This window comes from Uloborus diversus, chromosome 4, assembly GCF_026930045.1.
Source record: "Uloborus diversus isolate 005 chromosome 4, Udiv.v.3.1, whole genome shotgun sequence".
NCBI classification, from domain to species: Eukaryota; Metazoa; Arthropoda; class Arachnida; order Araneae; family Uloboridae; genus Uloborus; species Uloborus diversus.
This window is the reverse complement of record NC_072734.1, coordinates 99,052,186-99,070,003: the sequence shown is the minus strand read 5'-3', so window position 1 is coordinate 99,070,003 and position 17,818 is coordinate 99,052,186. Positions and strand designations below refer to the sequence as shown.

The following is a 17,818-nucleotide window of genomic DNA, read 5'->3' as shown; positions in this document are numbered from 1 at the left end:
CATTTGAAACTATGAGAAGGAAGAGAAATACAAACTAAAATTTGTTGTTTCAAAGACAGTCCTAACATTGAACATAACCGAAAGAACAGGTCAAGTTTGCTATCCATAGGTTCCGCATCACTGTATTAATAGTTGAAAAGAAAACTGACAAAGAATAAACTTTAAAAGGAATCGACTTGGGGGGCAAATCTAGCTTTGGAGATTTGTTGAAATTACAAAATATTAATGAGTTTTAAAAAATGGAAGTTTAGCTCTAGGTCAATTAAAAGAGGGTACAAAAAAACTGTAGAAAGCTGCTGTAGACAAGATATTATAGAAATGACTTTTGAACTGACTTTAATATGTGTAGGAGCTGGTCAATTGCAAAAACTCAGAATTGCCCATCTTTGAAAGTAAAAAGAACTAATTTTGAAAATGATGAGGAAAAAATGTATTTCAGTTAGGTTAGTCAGTTGTTATGTTATTAATTATAGTCAGGCTACCAGTTTATAATCCAAGAAAATCTTGAATTACCCCTAAAATTTTGAAAAAGTCTAGTGAGACCCCTGAAAACAATCAAGATACTATTATTAAGTCCCATTACAGCGGACCTTGTGGTACTGCAAATTTTGATTATTGGAATTTAATTCAAACAATGCTGGGACAATCAAAATGAGACTAAACATTCATTTCACTTAAATAGATAGTTTATTGTATTGGTATCCACTGTAATGAGATTTTGCTGTAAACGCTGATAAAATATAATTTTCCTCCCTAACTGTTGCATGTTTCCAAACCTATGTTTGAAAAGACTTCTGCATCACACTACAAAGCCCCCTAAAAAAAAAAAAAAAAAAAAAAAAAAAAAAAAACTGAAACTTTCTACATTTTAGAAAACTATAGCACTGCACATCTATATTTTTTCTGCTAGGTAAAACCTACGTCTTAGCCGAAACATTAACTGCCTTACATCAGATTGCAAATTATCATTCTTTTTAAGTGTGAGTCAGAGAATCAATTCTTTTACAGGTCAATGATACAAGTATACATACAGATGTACATTTGCATTTATGGTATTTGCATGTTATTTTCCATTTTTTGAATTCATTTAATTAAAAAAAAAGAAAATATATATATTCTTTAATGTTGTAATATTTGCTGTCTTTATATTTAATCTAATGAATTAATAACCTGATTCATTTGCAGATTCCCCTGGTTTCTCAATAACAATTATAATATTCTTCCTTTTACTAATTCCTCTTTGGGTAGCAGTTGCAAGGCGTAATAGGTTTACGAGAGAAGTTTTACAATCTGGATGGACTCCTGTTATAAGTGCAATGGCAATTTCAAGGTAATTTTTTTTTCCTGTTTCAGATATTTGTTCTAGCATAAATTCAAAAAATGTAAAATTAATGTAAGAAAATGAGACATTTTAACATTTCAGGAGATAGTTCTTAGGCTAAAAATTTTATTAGTTTGCATAAAAACTATCTAAACAGACTCCTTATAAAGCTTATAATTTTGTGTGTGTGTGTGTGTGTATATATATATATATATATTTTTTTTTTCAAGTTTAAGCTTGTTGTGAAATGTTGTGTAAGCGATCACAAGTTTTGTGCTTTGCTTTACTCCAATACACTTTAAGAACTGTATATGCTCAATTTTCTAAATTTGACATTTTTTTTCAATTAACTAACTGAAAGTGTGAAAAAAATAGATACAGTGAGAGAAAACTATGAGCTTCACCAAAAAGTTTATCTTTTTTAAAATGTAGTTGGAATTTGGAAAATTAAAAAATTTTTGTGTTTAATTTTCTCTAATTAAATAGGTTGTCTAAAACTGCAGTGCCAAACTTTAAATTCAAGTCCTATGCTGGTGTCATATCCCTTTGAGGGGCAGTACTTGAAAAAAAATTAAAATCTACAAAAAAACTCACTTTTCATAATGTTTTAGCATCATTGAACTGATTTTCATTGGAAAAAAAAAAATTAGAATTTTTTTTTAATATTGGAACCATACGTTCTCAAGACGAGGACGCTGCCCGTCTGGAACAGAGAAAGCACAAAACGCTGTGCATAGGAAAAGCGCTCTTACAGGCACTAATTCAACTATGATATTTACATTTTTACTGATTTATTGACTTTTAATCTTATGATAAACACATATTCTAATGCAATACGATGGAAATAATTGATATATACATAAATACAAACGCAAAAATAATTTAGCATTTTCGAAAACAATTGTATTCTTATAATTTGGTTCCATTTTAAGTAGTATAAATGTATAAATAAATCTATACATATAAATATATTTATATATAAATATAAATGTACTATATATATATATATATATATATATATAATATTATAAACAGATACTTGAATATAATACGGTTGTAATCGATCGCATATATAAATAAAATTGCACGCAATCAGTGAAGATAAAGTTAAAAGCAGAATAATATGCATGTATCTATATGCAATATTTATAATTATAAAGCTAAAGAGAAATCTAAGGGAACTAGTGCTGCCATCTATTGACTGATGAGAAATGACATACTGAACCGGGGCAATGTCTTCACAGTGAGGACGTATAAAACAAATGTATATTTCTCAATGTTTTTTGCACTATTAAAATTTGGTAAAGACATTTATGAAGTCTTAGGAGCCTATAAAAATAAAATTTGTGACTAATATTTTTTAACTCTGGGTCTTACTACTGAAAAAAAAAAAAAATCCTCTGACCCTAAAAATTCGCACATTTCAAACCTCTCTCAGAGAAGGAAAAAAGATTTCAATGGTGCTGACATCTATTGAGTGAAAAAGCAACTATAAGGGTTCTTTAACAAATCGATAGTTTTTTTTGCAGAGAGCTATATATATTTGGAAAAAAATTGTCAAATATGCGTTCTCAAGGCGGGGACGCTGCCCTTGAAAGGGATATTACAAAAAGAAATGAGTCAAACCATGGTTTCAAAATTTTAAACAATTCCTCTGGTAATTTATTGTTGTATTAGAGAAATTAATCACTAAGTTAATTGTTAAAATTGAAAATATTTTGCTTATTTCCTGTTTGATTGGTTGTGATGAAGAAAAAATCCAATCTTCAATTAAAAAGTGTCTCTCATTATAAAAATTGATTCTGCAAATTCAATTTCATTCAAATCTTTGAAAATCTTAAACTCTAAAGTAAATGTGCATTTACTAAAAACAAGTAAAGTAAGTTATTGAGAATGTTATGTTAATTTTATATTTCTCTCTGCATGTTTTCTTACTTTGATGATTTTTTAATGTAATTTTAACAGTTAAAATTTTATCTGTTTTGTTCCATACAATGAATTAAATTCATACTTTTGAACTTATTAACAATTTTTTAAATGTAATTTTTCTCTTATATTAATAGTGTGGGTGGTTGCATCCTTGATTTTGCAGTTGGTAAATTTCATGGGATAGCAGTATTTCAGCCAGTCATTAATGGTAAGTAGATAAAGGAAATTTTAACTATTTTTTTAATTAACATATAATCAACATGATGAGCTCTCTCATTGTACATCAGATAAATTGATGTTCAGAAATTTTTGCTGTTTTAAGCTATCTTTGTATTTTCATTTTATTGTTTTGCAAGGAAAATGAATTGTTCATTTCAAAAAGAAAAGAAACAAGTTTTTTTTTTGCATCATATATGATAAAGAGTTCTTTAATATTGAAACGTTTTTTTTTCCACAGTAGTGCAACAGTTGATTTTTTGCCTCAACATTGCTTTATAATCTATTGTATCTTGATTATCATCCACATTTATTGTATTACTTTTTGACATAGGCGTTGGTGGCAATTTGGTGGCTGTGCAAGCTAGTCGAATTTCCACTTCTCTTCATCAGAGATCAAAATTAGGAGTATTACCACCAGAAGATTCAAACTTGTGCAAGGATCCTTTATCAGCATTTTTTGGGAAAAGTAAATTTTATATCATAATTTTAACTTATTTTACATGACTTTAATTACATAAAACTGGCCGTGTTTGGTAAGAATTAGTTTACCCTTTTCATATGCAGATATGTTACTTATGGTGATCTGTGGGATTTTTTTCCCTTGGTTTGGCAAATACGGTACAGCCTCGTTTATCCTGACTAACTGGGACCAAAGGAAATATGGAGAATAATAAACATTGACAATAGGCAGAACCAAATAAGTAGACTTACCGCTTACTATAATTAACAAAAAGATGTTTTGAACTAAAATTTCATTGAAATGTTGACAAGACATTAAATATGTGAAAATATTTGTTTATATCATTTCTCAACCAAGGATTGACCCACTGTCTTTTGTTTCAAACATGTGTGGCATTTGAAAGAAGTGCAGTCACATGTAAGCTTTCTCAATAATTCAGCTAGAATGGTATCGGACTGGCATTCCAATTACACTGTGATGTTTGTTAGACTACTATAATCTATTGTTCAAACTGTGTAGGAGCTATAAATTTATTCTTTTAAGGGGAATGTTTGGCATATATATACTTCTATTTAAATATTTGTTATAATTTTAAACTGTTATTGATGTAAACATAAACTTTTTAAAATTTATCTACAGATTTGGGATCAAAAAAGGCCAGTTAAACAAGGTTGTACTGTACATGAATTGATATATATATATATATATATATATATTCGTTTATATGTTTAATGACTACCTAAAATAGATTTAAAAAAAAAAAAAAAACTTAGTTTGGATCATTTGGAACATATTTGGCTTTGGTCCATTTGGTCTGGAGCAAAAGTTTATGTAGCCTCTTTATTTTTAAAAATTGATTTAGAGGAAACATCAAATTAGTTTTAGGAAAAAAAAAATCTGATGGACCACTCACTACTTCTTTTTATGTCTATTAAATAACTAATGGTTTTTAATAACTCAAAAGAAGGGTTGTGTGCACTCATGTACGAGCACTAGGAGCAATACTTCCTGAGAAAATAGCATTTTAGACATTTTCCATGATTTAATAAGTATTGTAAACATAGAGAATTATACTTTCAAAAGTAAGGACAAGTGATGTTTGTATTAACGTCTGTGATCAAAAACTGCATAAAAAAAAGGTAGAAGGTGTATAAAGAACGAAAATGTAACATAATAGTGAGCAAGAAAACACTTTAGATAGTTACACTCCCAATTTGTCGGGAATCAATGTAGAAAAGTGTTTTACAGGAATTCATTTTCCAAATATCCACAGTTTAATCATGATTGAGTGACCATTTCACAAAATATGGCCAATAGCATCAAATTGGAACCAGATTCAAAAATCTTTTTTTTTTTCACCAAATCTGTCATCAACTTGACAATATATCGCCAAGTCTGCAACAAAAACCTGGTGACCTTAGTGATATATTCCAAATTGGTCACCAAATTATGACATTTAAGTTCTGCATTGAAATTAACACCAATTTGCTCCAAAAAGGTGTAACAGACTCTCTTTAGGAACATCCAAATACAACCAAAACTGGAGGTGGACAACTAGACCCAACTCAGAGTCTACATACAAAATTTCAATTTTTCTAAGGCATACCATTTTTGAGTAATGTGGAGAGACATACATATGCACATTCAGACGTCCCAAGAAAACCCTTGATAATTAACTCGCAGATTGTCAAAATGAAAATTTCTGGTATCTATATGTTCCTAAGTACATATGCACGTGCAAAATGTGCCGAAAAAAAAAAACTCAACGTAAATTTTAGGGTGATTAAATTGGAGTTTTAGGCTAAAATATGAGGAAAGTTTTTTTGTGATTACAATACTTGGTTTACTATGTAAAATGAAGTCAAAAGAAAAAAAGAACTTACTTAAATAGTACTGAGTGAAAATATAAGAAATATTGTTGCATTTGTAGGAAAATTTTTTATTACAGTATGGAGCATAGTGAGTTCCATATTTTGTTCCTCAACTCAGATAAATTGCAACACTTGTTTGATTCTTGACCTGCCATTGCTTGGATGCATTAATTTTCTTTCTCAATTTTAGGTCCACACTCAGTGACTGCTAGAGTTCTTATGTTGATGGTGGTTCCTGGCCATCTTGTGTTCACTTATGGCATTCGATTTATTAACGCTGGTCACACATCCATCACCCCCACCTTTTTAACATTTTATTTATTAGCAGCTGTTATACAGGTATTCTCTCCCTTTTCTGATTTTTTTCATTCATAAACTTTATAGATTATTTGTTTTCTAAGATTATTTTGTGTATCCTTAAGTAGACCTTGAGTTTTGCACAAGATATAGATGATATTTAAACTCATTCTTTTTATTATTTCAAGGAAGTTTAATGATAACAACTGTAGTATCAAGTATAGACAAAGCAAATATGACAAAAGCTGTAAGAAAGGTTTGTTTGCAGTTTTGTGTGGTGGTCAGCGATGTTCCCATAAATTTTTCTGAGGATATGCTCCCAGTCATTCACTATGCACAATATGTGTATGTGATCATGTGCATAATATGTCTGAAAAATTTTGGAGTATACAGCCAGGGCTCTGTCCAGGATTTTTCACAGGGTCCGTTTTTTGTGAAAAATCAAATAATTTTGTGAAAAATGAATTAATTTTGTGAAAAATCAAAAAAATTTCACAAAAAAAAAATTGTCAAAACAAAATTTTAGAATTTAGAGATGGCACAAACAGCATCAATTAAACTTAAAGTTGAGTGTGTTCCTCTTCTACGTCGAGAAAATCATTCTGGATTTTTTTTCTGATATTTGGCGGGAGGGGGGGGGGGGACATCGCTGTTCCAAGTATCAATATTTATCTACCATTCTACATTTCTTAAATTATACTAGATATATTTCTGTACAGTACTTAAAATAATTGTAACAAAAACATGAATAAATAAAACAAAATTCAGAATAGGGTTCAGCATTCAACTTTTTGACCCAAGACACTCTTAAAAAGCACAGAATTTCATTTAAAACTTATAAATTCCGTGATTTTAGCAAAAATAAAAAGATATTTCAATTGTTTACCTCTTAACAAAGCGTAATAATCATCAAAATTTCGTAAAATCGGATTCCCATAGCGGATGCAAAGAGATCGCAAGTCTCAAAGTGAAGGCATCAAAAGTATAAAAACAGCTTATAAAAGAAATGTTTTTGATAAAATTATTTTAAAATTGCATTTTAGAGTCCTATGATAAACATATCATTAATATCTGTGGACACAGTTGACCCAAAAAATAAAATAAAATAAACCATCTATTCAGCATTTTAATTTTTGACTCATAACAGAAAATGGAATTTTGCTTTAAAAACTTGAAATGAGAGTTCTAACAGAAATAAAGAGACTTTTCATTTATTTGAATCCTAATGAAGCGAAGTTAGCTTGAAAAAAGAACAAAATATGATTCTCATATCGGATGTTAAAAGATTACATTTTTCAAAATGTAGACATCTAAAGAAAAAAACGGTAATTAAAAGAGTTTATTTAAAGTTAATCATCCTTGTTAGCATCGAAAAATCAAAACCCATATAATTTTCTCCCAAAATAACAATCAAACATCGCACTGCACCGTAAAAACGCAAATATTGACAAGCTGGCAAAATGATGAGAATATTTTCTAATCAAGTCATTATAAAGGTTCAACGCCAGACGCTAAGTGGTGATAATTTTGAAGTTGGTAACCCTATCTGAAGCGATCATATTTTTTCCTCATCCTTACTATTCCTTTGCAGTTCTAAGTTCATTTCGCAGATATATATTATTATTGTTTATTAAATCATGAGCGGAGAAAAGTGCTTACCAATGCCTTTTCAGAAAAGTTTACAACACCGCTCCTAATTAGCTGTGATAAAATAAACAACCATTATATTTATTTGGCAGTAGCAATTATTTATCGCTTGCAGGAGCATTGGAGCATCGCAAGAGTGCCGATTTTTTTTTTTTTTTTTTTTCAAAATTAGCCGATTTTGTATAAGCTGATTCCTCTAATTTGACTTTAAAAAAGATTCCAAAAATTATCGGTTTATACACAGAAATATGCATTTTACTTTCAGATTTGCTCTTTCAATAAACAATTTGTGACAGATCCGATCTTGTTTATCAGAATTTTGTGAAGGGTCCGTTTTGATTGATCGGGATTTTGTGAAAGGTCCGTTTTGTTTGATCGGGATTTTGTGAAAGGTCCATTTTGGTTGATCGGATTTTTGTGAAGGGTCCGTTAACGGACCCAAATATCCTCTGGCCAGACCCCTGACAGCATATGTGGATATTACCCTATAGAAACACCTCTGGTGCTGGTGCTGAAAGAAAAAAATGCCAGTGTTGGCATTCAAATTATTCAAAAATCGGTACCCAAGGGCAGATACAAGGGGGGGGGGGCAATCGCCCCTCCCTTGAGGGACCCTGCACTGGCAATTTTTCTGAACTGAAAGTCTAAAACGCAAGTGTAGGTAAATTTTGATAAGTTTAAGGAAGTTAATGGGGCTGAAATTTTCTTCCTGGAAGTTTTGGAATTGAGTTTCAAAAAGTTCAAAGAAGTTTCAAAAAGACAATTTCAGACTTTCATTAGCAATGTTAGGACAAGACGTTTTTAGGCCTTCCCGGGGCATTTAGCAACTTTTAAGTCGCAGTTGTAGACATCTCAGGTAGTGTTACGGGGGAAAATGGATTCAGTGACCTTTCTCCGGTAATTTCTGAAACTGAAGTTTCAAAAAATGCAGTTTTAGAGTTCGAGGATATTAGGAGGAGGGAGTTTCGAAACACTCCTCCAACAAATTGTAGTTCTAAAGTGCAATTTTAGAGCACCCCTTTCAACCGAAAAGAAATGAAATAGGTTTGGGGACCCCTTGGCTAAATCACTATATTTTAGTTGTTTTAAATAAAAATGCTGCTGCAAGCCCCTCAAGCCTGTGCAATCAGATACCTAGTAAAAGGTAAGTTAGAAAATCAACAGCCCCCTCCTTGAAAAATTTCTGGATGTTTCTTTGTCGGTACCCCTCAAATTTTTTGAGATTTCATCTACCCTGTGATTTTTATTGCTTGTTATTGCTGAACCACTGTGTTACCACTAACTCTGGGTCCCAATCTTTTAGTAGTAATCCAACTAAGTTAATCATTATGTTTCAAATATTTTTTATTTTCAATCTATTTATGTAATCTAAACGCAGTGCACTCATTAAGTTGAAGCTTCTTTTAGCTTCAGCAAAGCTTACATAAATAGTGTGGAGGGTTAAAACATGTTATAAATCTCTGTTATGAATTTTTGTTGAATTTGCAACGCTTCAATTTTTCAAATTTTTCAAATAATTTGTAAGTCTTTATACCCGCTTTGCTGATCTTAAGAAATTTAAGAACCAGTATATGAACCAGTAGTAAGCTTTTAAGTATTGAAAACCAGTTAGCTTGGAGAATTTTTAAGAAGTGGTTCATGTGAATTGGTGCATATTGTTTGACTCCCATTACTGATTAATGGCCAAAAATATATTAAAACATTTGTTAAATATGTTTTAAATATTTTTGTGCAGAAATCAAATTTATATGTTACGAAAAGTGAAGGGTGAAGTTGTGTGAGGTATGTGCAAAAACCATGTAGAAAACCTTGCAATAATGATTGCAATACTGGTATACAGTATACCGGTATTTCGAGCAATTTTGCATTTTCGAAATGCCGGTATTTGCTGAGATAAAATACCGGTATTTTCAGTATTAGTTGAAAATAATAAATAGTTTTGATTAAAGAATTTTCAATTTAACTAAGTAAATATCTGCTTATATTTTAAATGTACAATTATTTTTCCATGATACAGAACCAAAATCAATCTATTGATGTACAAATTTGACTTCAAAATCACAATTTAATAGAATATTATTAAATAAAAGTTGCAGAAAGATTGCAAAATGATATTTTCATAACTAGATGGCGAGATGAACCTGATTTTTGTGCATCATGTTTTAATTTTTTGTTTCCCTGATCACTCACTCTCCCTTTTATGAAAGTTAATTTTGAGAGTATTTGTTCTACGAATAATTTATTCCAACTATCAATTGCAGAAAAACTTGTTGACGTTTTCTTTATTTGTCTCAACTATACTGAATTTCGGCAAAAAAAAACTTTCTCCTGTTAGTAAAACAAATGGTATTTGTTGTCACTGATATTGGTTTGTTGTCATGTCTCGCTTTATATTTGACAAGATAATATTTAGAAATTATATGGTGCCTTGAAATTTTTCATAGAGTTTAAGTATAATCATTTGAAACATATTTTCAGATATTTACATAATTGCAATTGTAAAGAATTTTGAAAAGAACGCGAAAACGATTAAGAGAAACTAACAAGATTAAATTTAGTCAAATTTATCGTAAATTTCTAACCAAAGGGCTAATAATAAAACTCATTCACAAACATCTTCTGCTTGAGAGAAAATGATCTTAATAATGGAAAAGTATCGTTTCTCAGAAAGAAATTACAACTAGCTATAAATCTATAAAAAAAAATTTATAATACACAAAAACACACTCACACACACACAAAAGGATTTTTTCAAAAATAATGCGCAAGAGACCGAATTATTTGAGGTTAAAAGACTTTTAGACAATTAGAGGGGGGTGTATTGCGCATTGTTAACAGTACCACCGATCTGTGTGAAATAAGAAAGAGTATTTTTAATTGTTGGAAAGTTGAGCACTAAATGAGTTGTAGGCTTATTGAAAATTCAATATATACACTGTGTTTTTTACATGGTTTTGTTGATTTTTTATTATGATATTTGTTCCTTCATTTTACATTTGTTCACAATATGTTTTTATAAATAATACTATTTTTGTACAAAATTCTGAAATGTGACGACAAAACAATATGTTTTCAAACATTATTTGAAAAATTTAAAATACCGGTATTAATACCAGTATTCCGGTATGACGTTTTAAAAATACCGAATACCGGTATTGAATTTTTGGTCTGGTACTGCAATCCCCACTTGCAACTGAGTAGAAGGGCAGTCAAAGAAACATGTGCATTTACCTTCTTGAAAAGATTGCCAGTGGCCATAAAAAGTTTTACGAGCCCCCCCCCCCCACACACACACATTGGAAAATGTTTTGAAAGGAAGTCATTTTGGGAGAATATTCAATAGGATGTGACCAACATATAAAAGACCCTGATAGTTAATGCCTTTCAGCACTGCTACCAAGAATAGAAATGATGACTCTGCAGTGTATAGCTGCCAAAAGGAACTACTTAGAAGGAGACAACATTGTTTGAAGAAAATAAAAGCTTTAGTAATAAAAAAAACATTACCTTGTATGTTTTGCATTGAAATTCTCATTGTTTTCATTTAAGACTGGTTAAAACATACCCTAAGTAATATATATGGGCTTCAAAATCCTTGTAACCCTGAAAAACATACGTGGGATCTCATTCATTTTGCAAATTTGGGCATTACATATTGCTCTTATTAGCAACATATAAAATTATATTTTAAATTGTCCATTCTACGATACGAGCAATTCTAGATAATGTCCAAATATAATTTGTTGTTCTAATATTTGTCCAAATTTATTGGTGTGTCTGAATTCTAACTGTCGAATTCCTATCTTTAGGTAATAATACTTTTTTTGTTCTATGCCTTTTTTATAATAAAATTTAAATTTCCTCCTTAGGTATCTTTATTGCTCTATTTTGCTCACATCATGATTCATTGGATGTGGATCAAGCACATTGACCCAGACAATTCCGCCATCCCTTATCTCACTGCTTTGGGAGATCTGTTGGGCACTGCTTTGTTAGCAATAGCTTTTGCATTGTTGTACAGCGTTGGTGACAGAGATGCCGACGTTGGTGATTAGCACAAAAACTGTTTATAGCCATTTTTAACAGACTGCTCATCAACTTTTAATGTGAAAAAAATTATTTGGTTGAAGTTATAATAGATACGTTTGTTAGATTTTTGATATTTTATTTTCTGTGTTTTCCTTAGTTCCAAGAAAAATTGTTCATTTCTTACAATTGTGTATTTTGGGTTAGAAATTCTAAGTCATTTTTTACTTTATACAAAAGCCTTATACATTTTAACCTTTGTCACCCATATTATTTTTTACCCTTTTACACAATGTTTGTACAGTAACAGTATTAAGCTAATATGACAAGAGTTTACTATCTTTTAGTTGTAATATAAAACTTGCAATATATTTTCAAAGAATCAAACCAACTTCAATTCACGTGTTGAACTGCAAAATGCTGTGGACACTCGCTTTCAAGGTATATTTATTCTGTCTACCAGTTTGTTGGCTCTCTCAGCTTCAATGAGATGACATCTGCCTCCAGCTCGGTTATTCACTAATCAAGACTGATGAGTTCTAATAAGAATGAAACTGCAGTCTCTGGATGTGATAACTGGGCTGTTACAAATTAGTATTGTTGGAAGCCAACGTAAACCATCTACCTTTTGTTAAATGCCTCTGAAAACCTTTTCTCTTCATTGTACAAAAATGAATTTGTACAACAGGAGTTCATTTAGGAGGAATTCTCTATTTGCAGACCTTTTTAGAAATTCCAAACTCTAAAAACTGATGCTTTACAAAATTCTGAAACCTAAAAATGGAATGTAGGGATTGACATCAGTGAATTAATTCCATTTTGTTAACAACTTTCACATAAATTTGCATTAAATTATTATTTTGCATTTGTTGTAAGTGAATATCAGTTAATTTTTTCTTGAAAGTAAATTTCACAAAATTCAGTAAGTGTTTTCACAAAATTCGATCAGTTTTTCCCACAGTGCAAGATCACATATTGTGATGTTTCAAAGATATAGGTGATGGATCAAAAAATTTAACGATTTATCGCTAATGTTACGATAATGAAGTTATTGTGAGAAGGTTGAAAATAGATGTACTATTTTCCTTTCATAAAGAAGTATGGTTTTTTTCTTTCTTTTTTTGTTCAATTTAAAGTTATGGAAATGTGAACACCAATTTGATTTTTGTTGTTTTGCTTTGAACAAATTGTTCTGAATACATATAATATATCTTCTTTCCTACCCACAGACTTTTTTTCTCTTTTGAGTGTGTTTTTGACGAATAATCTTTAGCTTACTTCCTGCTGTGAATGTTTAAGTCATTTTTGTGAATTATAGAGAGGAGCTTTAACTTTCTGTTATCCCGGTGATTGTATTTCTCTTTCTGTAAAAAATTCTTGTCGATAACTCTGATCTTTTAATTTATATTATTTCATTTTTCTGTTGTTTGTGTAAATGCTGAGTTTTTGATGGTTAATTTATTGACTTCTTGCTGATAGTCAAATTAATTCTAGTTAAACAATTTTCTTCAACTAAAAAAAATGAATCAAGTACTGTTAAACCAGTATGCAAATTATCAACAAAACAATGTGCTAATTTTAATGTCATTACTCGTATTTTTGAAGTATTATGATAGTATTTAAAAGTGTCTTTGATTATACATAACATACAGTATAACTTTGATTTAACGATACCTGATTTTCTCAATTTAATGATACATTTCACCAGTCCGGATTTGACTGCATTGAATGTCTATGCTTGTCGATTTAAGGATAACTTTTTCCAGTCCTTTGACAATTGTTAAATCGGGGTTATACTGTACTGGAAAAATTGCTCTTGTGATTTCTTCCATCTGATGCTAACAAAACATGATCTCATATAGCCTGTTTTAAAAAATAAATATTTGAAATATTTATTATTTTGGTTGATATTTTTAAAACCGTGTTATTAAAAACGTATATAATCTTATGGTTCAAATATTTTTAAAAAGATTTCTTATGTGGATGTGTATGTGTGTATGACATATTTGTTTGTTGCAGATGCATTTATATTTGGTGCTACTAAAATGTAATATTTAAAAATAATAGTAATTTATGGTATATAATTATGGTATATAATTTCCAATAAAAAATATGTTTTTATTGGAAAAAATGTTAGCTAGTGGTCATGGATCTGAAAGTGTATTTATGATTTTAACTTTCTGGTATTTACCACAAGCAGTTGCACATTATATTTTTACTGGCATTGACTTTTACCTTTTTTCTTTTTCTTTGCTCTCTAAATTGACATTATATGAATACACTTCATAGTAACAAAAAAAAAAAAGTTATTGTATTCAAATACTTATATTTGCAAAGTAAAGCTGTAAAAACTATTTTTTTTTACTGAAGTTACTTAACAAAAAAGTAATTATCAGTTTATATCACTTCTGAAAGCTAAAAACATAAAAAATCTAACACTTCCAAAACAAGCAGCTGCAGTAACTCAATGCAATGGAAGTGCATATTCTTGTAACATACTTAAATAATTTTGAAAACTATTTAAAAACCAACTGATGATTTTATTGGACATTAAAGTGTAACAACCTATTAACAAAATGATAATTTGTAAAATGATAATGATAGTTAAGAATTAGAACAATTTAATCAAAAGTGGAACTGGATAAAATTTACCCACAGCTCCTATTCAACAGACTTAACAGTTTAGAAGAGGATTAGAAAAGAGAGAGAATGATTTATCAAGATTACTTGATACTAATACTAGACCTGTCACTTGGGGGGGGGGGCGGAGAGGGCAATTGACTCCCCCCCCCCCCCGGCTGGCTGTGAGAAATTTACTGCATTAAAAAAAGTGCTTAGTGTAAAAATTGCTTAAGTGTGTTAAAAAAAAGTGCTTAGTTTTTTTTTTTTTTTTTTTTTGGCTGCTTTTCGGTATAATTTACATAATAGCATGCATTAAATAACACATTGAGCTATGCCAAGTGATGCTCTTCTTCCAACCAACTTTTTAATTTACTGTAGAGAGTTGATAGGTGACTAATTTAATTAATACTGATTATAGCTACTTCATTTTTTAATTTAAGATCAGAACATTAGCTAGTGGTCTGATTTAATATATTTAATGGTGTAAAGAAGCTACTGTCTTAAAAATAGGATGTGTAACCGCTTCTGCTAAAATCCAAAGTGTATGCTGTATGGTTAATTTCATTCCCCTTATGTACATACATTACTATAATATTAAGATCTTTTAACTATTGAATTATGTCTATTCAATGGCATGTTCTTTTAAGCCTTAATTATTTTATGTACTTATTATTTTTATTTTATTGTTTGTTTTATCACATGTACTTAAAAACAATTTGAAATTTTGTTAAACATTATGTATTAAATCAATCTTATTAGACTGGTAATCTACTAACTGGTTTTAGATTTGTTAAATAATTTTTGATTCACAATGTGATAGCTAATACACAATTTGTTTTTTACATTTGAATAACATTGCTAAGATAATACACCACAGTTTAATGTTTACAGCCATTTTAAAAACCTTTGTTTTCCTTTTCTTTTTAATTTAAATTGCAAATTATTAATTAATAGAGAGAAAGGTGTTATTTATGTAACTAAAAAATAGGTAGAGGGTTGTTTGACTCAAATCCATTGAGTTACTTTATAATCAAAATTGATCTAAATAAATTTTATTGTGCTAATAAAAATTATTGGATTAGATACTTAGAAATTTAAACGTTATCATCGTTTTTGAAAGGACATAATACATATGAATGAGTATACTCTATGGTCCACAGAGTGTTTCTTCTCAACAATGCTTTTAGAAAATAATTACTAAAAGCATCAGACACATTATAGAAAACTAGAATTGTAGGCAACCTATAACTAGACTTCAAAGTTACAATCCAAACGTGAATCAAATTATCATGAACTTTTAGTCCCTGTTTGTATCAAAAGGTGTTAATCACCTGTATAGGTTTGAACATTTCATACCCAAGTTTCATATTTTAATGCTGAAAGGAGAATCTTATTCTCAAGCTACCTCCATCCTTGAAATGTTTTACATATCAATCCCTCCATGTAACTTTTTCAAATGCAATATAATGAATATTTTCAAATTACTATTATTTCTGTTGAATTCGTTAGGTTTTCTCCTTCTCACGTTTTTTTAACCACAAATCTTGAATATATTTTCAGTTTACTTTTTATGAATTGCATTTTAATATGAATTTTAAAAAATGTATGTAAGAAGGATTACAGCTTTTAAACTTTGAAACTGATTTTATGAAGAAAGATTTAAAAGAATTGCCTCAATATTCAGCATATTAGAACTTCATTTAGTAAAACAATCAATCAAAACTTAAAAGAAATTATGAAATGTATAGTGTTTAAGGAAATATTTTAAAAAAAAACCAAATTATATCAAAATAATTAGAACTGTAATGTGCAATTGTAAATGAATCTTGACGTTTGTTATATCATATATTAATTGCATTAACATTAAGATTTTTTCCGGAAATTTCAATCAAAAGAACATGCATCTCAACTTGATGCATTTTAAATAAAAAAGACCTGATACAAATTTAACAGAAATGCTGTATAGATCATTTTGTTTTGTTTAAGTTAAGATACTGATTTTCATTTATTTATTACATTTGTTATTATTATTATTTGACTTTGCCACCAATTTTATGCATTTAAAACTCATATGTGATATATTTGTATTGCCTTTCAGCCTTGTTCAGTATTATGGTGCTTTCCACAGAAGCAGATTGATTTAAATTATTATTTTAAATTATATAGAATTAGTGCTTTAGTTGGAAAAACATGTTTGTGGGAATACAGTTCTGATCTTTATATGTTAAAAAAAGTAAGGTCAAAGAAATTGTGAAAGGATGTTTGTGGTGGGCGTTCGTCCAAGAGACCCCATAGAATTTTTTTTTTTTTTTTTGCATCCTTATTATTTTGTTCACAGCAATAATTTTTTTTAAAAACTAAGCTATATTTTATGTATATTCTCACTATAAAAATTAATTTATTTGCAACATAATTTTGAGCTTACCATTCTGCTTTTACATCTCAGGATGAAATGTAAGCATTTGATTTTCCTTTTATTGCATCCATAAAAAATTTTTGTTTCCCTGCATATTCAAATAAGAGACTGCAATAAATTAATAAGGCCCGAGTGACATGATAAAACGTGTGCATCAAAATCCCACATATTTCGTGGTTAGACTATATATTATTCATATGATACAAATTCTTGGGCTTAAATATCTGAAGAGAAAGATTAAAAAATGTAAACATATTTAATTATGAACAAGATAATTTAGTAATGAGATTTTAAAAACCTTTCTTTTTGAATATAATTGATTTTATTCGCCGAAATGTCTTTTGTGTGTTTTCCTAAAATGTTTAAGAAATTTATTATAGTTGAAAATTGATTTTGAATCCTTATATTACAAATTGAATGTTTGATTGTGTAATAAAAATCAATGAAAAGATTTTGTGAGTAATGTAAGAGTTGTTATAAAATATATAAATAAAATTTCAATATTTATTTATCCGTGTTTTTTTATTGAAATGTTTGACATGTGAAGAATGAAACACTTGTACATTTAAAATTTTACTTTTGATTTGCACAAACAAAGTTTTTTCCTCTCGGCTTTGTGATCGAAATATCTCAAAAATTTCTTAAGGAAAAAATGAAGGTAAGTCCCCCCCCCCCCAAAAGGAAAATTTAGAGTAGATAAATAAAAAGAAAAAAATCATTTATATTTTCTCCTTTACAACTAAAAAATTGAACCTTGTTGGAGTAGGGGGTAGCTTTTAAATTCCATTTTCAAAATATACCAGCCTTATTTTATGGCAAGATCATAATAGAAACTATATTATAATAAACTGACATAATTTTAGTATTTTTCTCCACTGCTATCAAAATGATTCATCATATCAAAAACTAAAATTAACCAACACAGAGATTAAAAACAAACTGTGTGCAATTAAAAAATTTTTTTTCTTTTTTCAAACTAGCCAAATATTGATGTTTATAAAAATATAATA

At 29.3% G+C, this 17,818-nt stretch overlaps 1 protein-coding gene across 1 annotated transcript in view; it reads left to right on the top strand.

Annotated features, from left to right (window-relative positions):
• Window positions 1–17,308, top strand: part of LOC129219797 (solute carrier family 41 member 1-like) — a 47,677-nt gene extending 30,369 nt beyond the window's left edge. The window contains exons 9-14 of the mRNA XM_054854100.1: window positions 1,186–1,330; window positions 3,385–3,458; window positions 3,801–3,935; window positions 5,991–6,139; window positions 11,614–14,609; window positions 14,648–17,308. Of these exons, the coding sequence (XP_054710075.1) occupies window positions 1,186–1,330; window positions 3,385–3,458; window positions 3,801–3,935; window positions 5,991–6,139; window positions 11,614–11,799 (689 nt within the window). The 3' untranslated portion in view covers window positions 11,800–14,609; window positions 14,648–17,308. The remainder of the gene's footprint in view (window positions 1–1,185; window positions 1,331–3,384; window positions 3,459–3,800; window positions 3,936–5,990; window positions 6,140–11,613; window positions 14,610–14,647) is intronic.
• The last annotated feature ends 510 nt before the right edge of the window (window positions 17,309–17,818 follow it).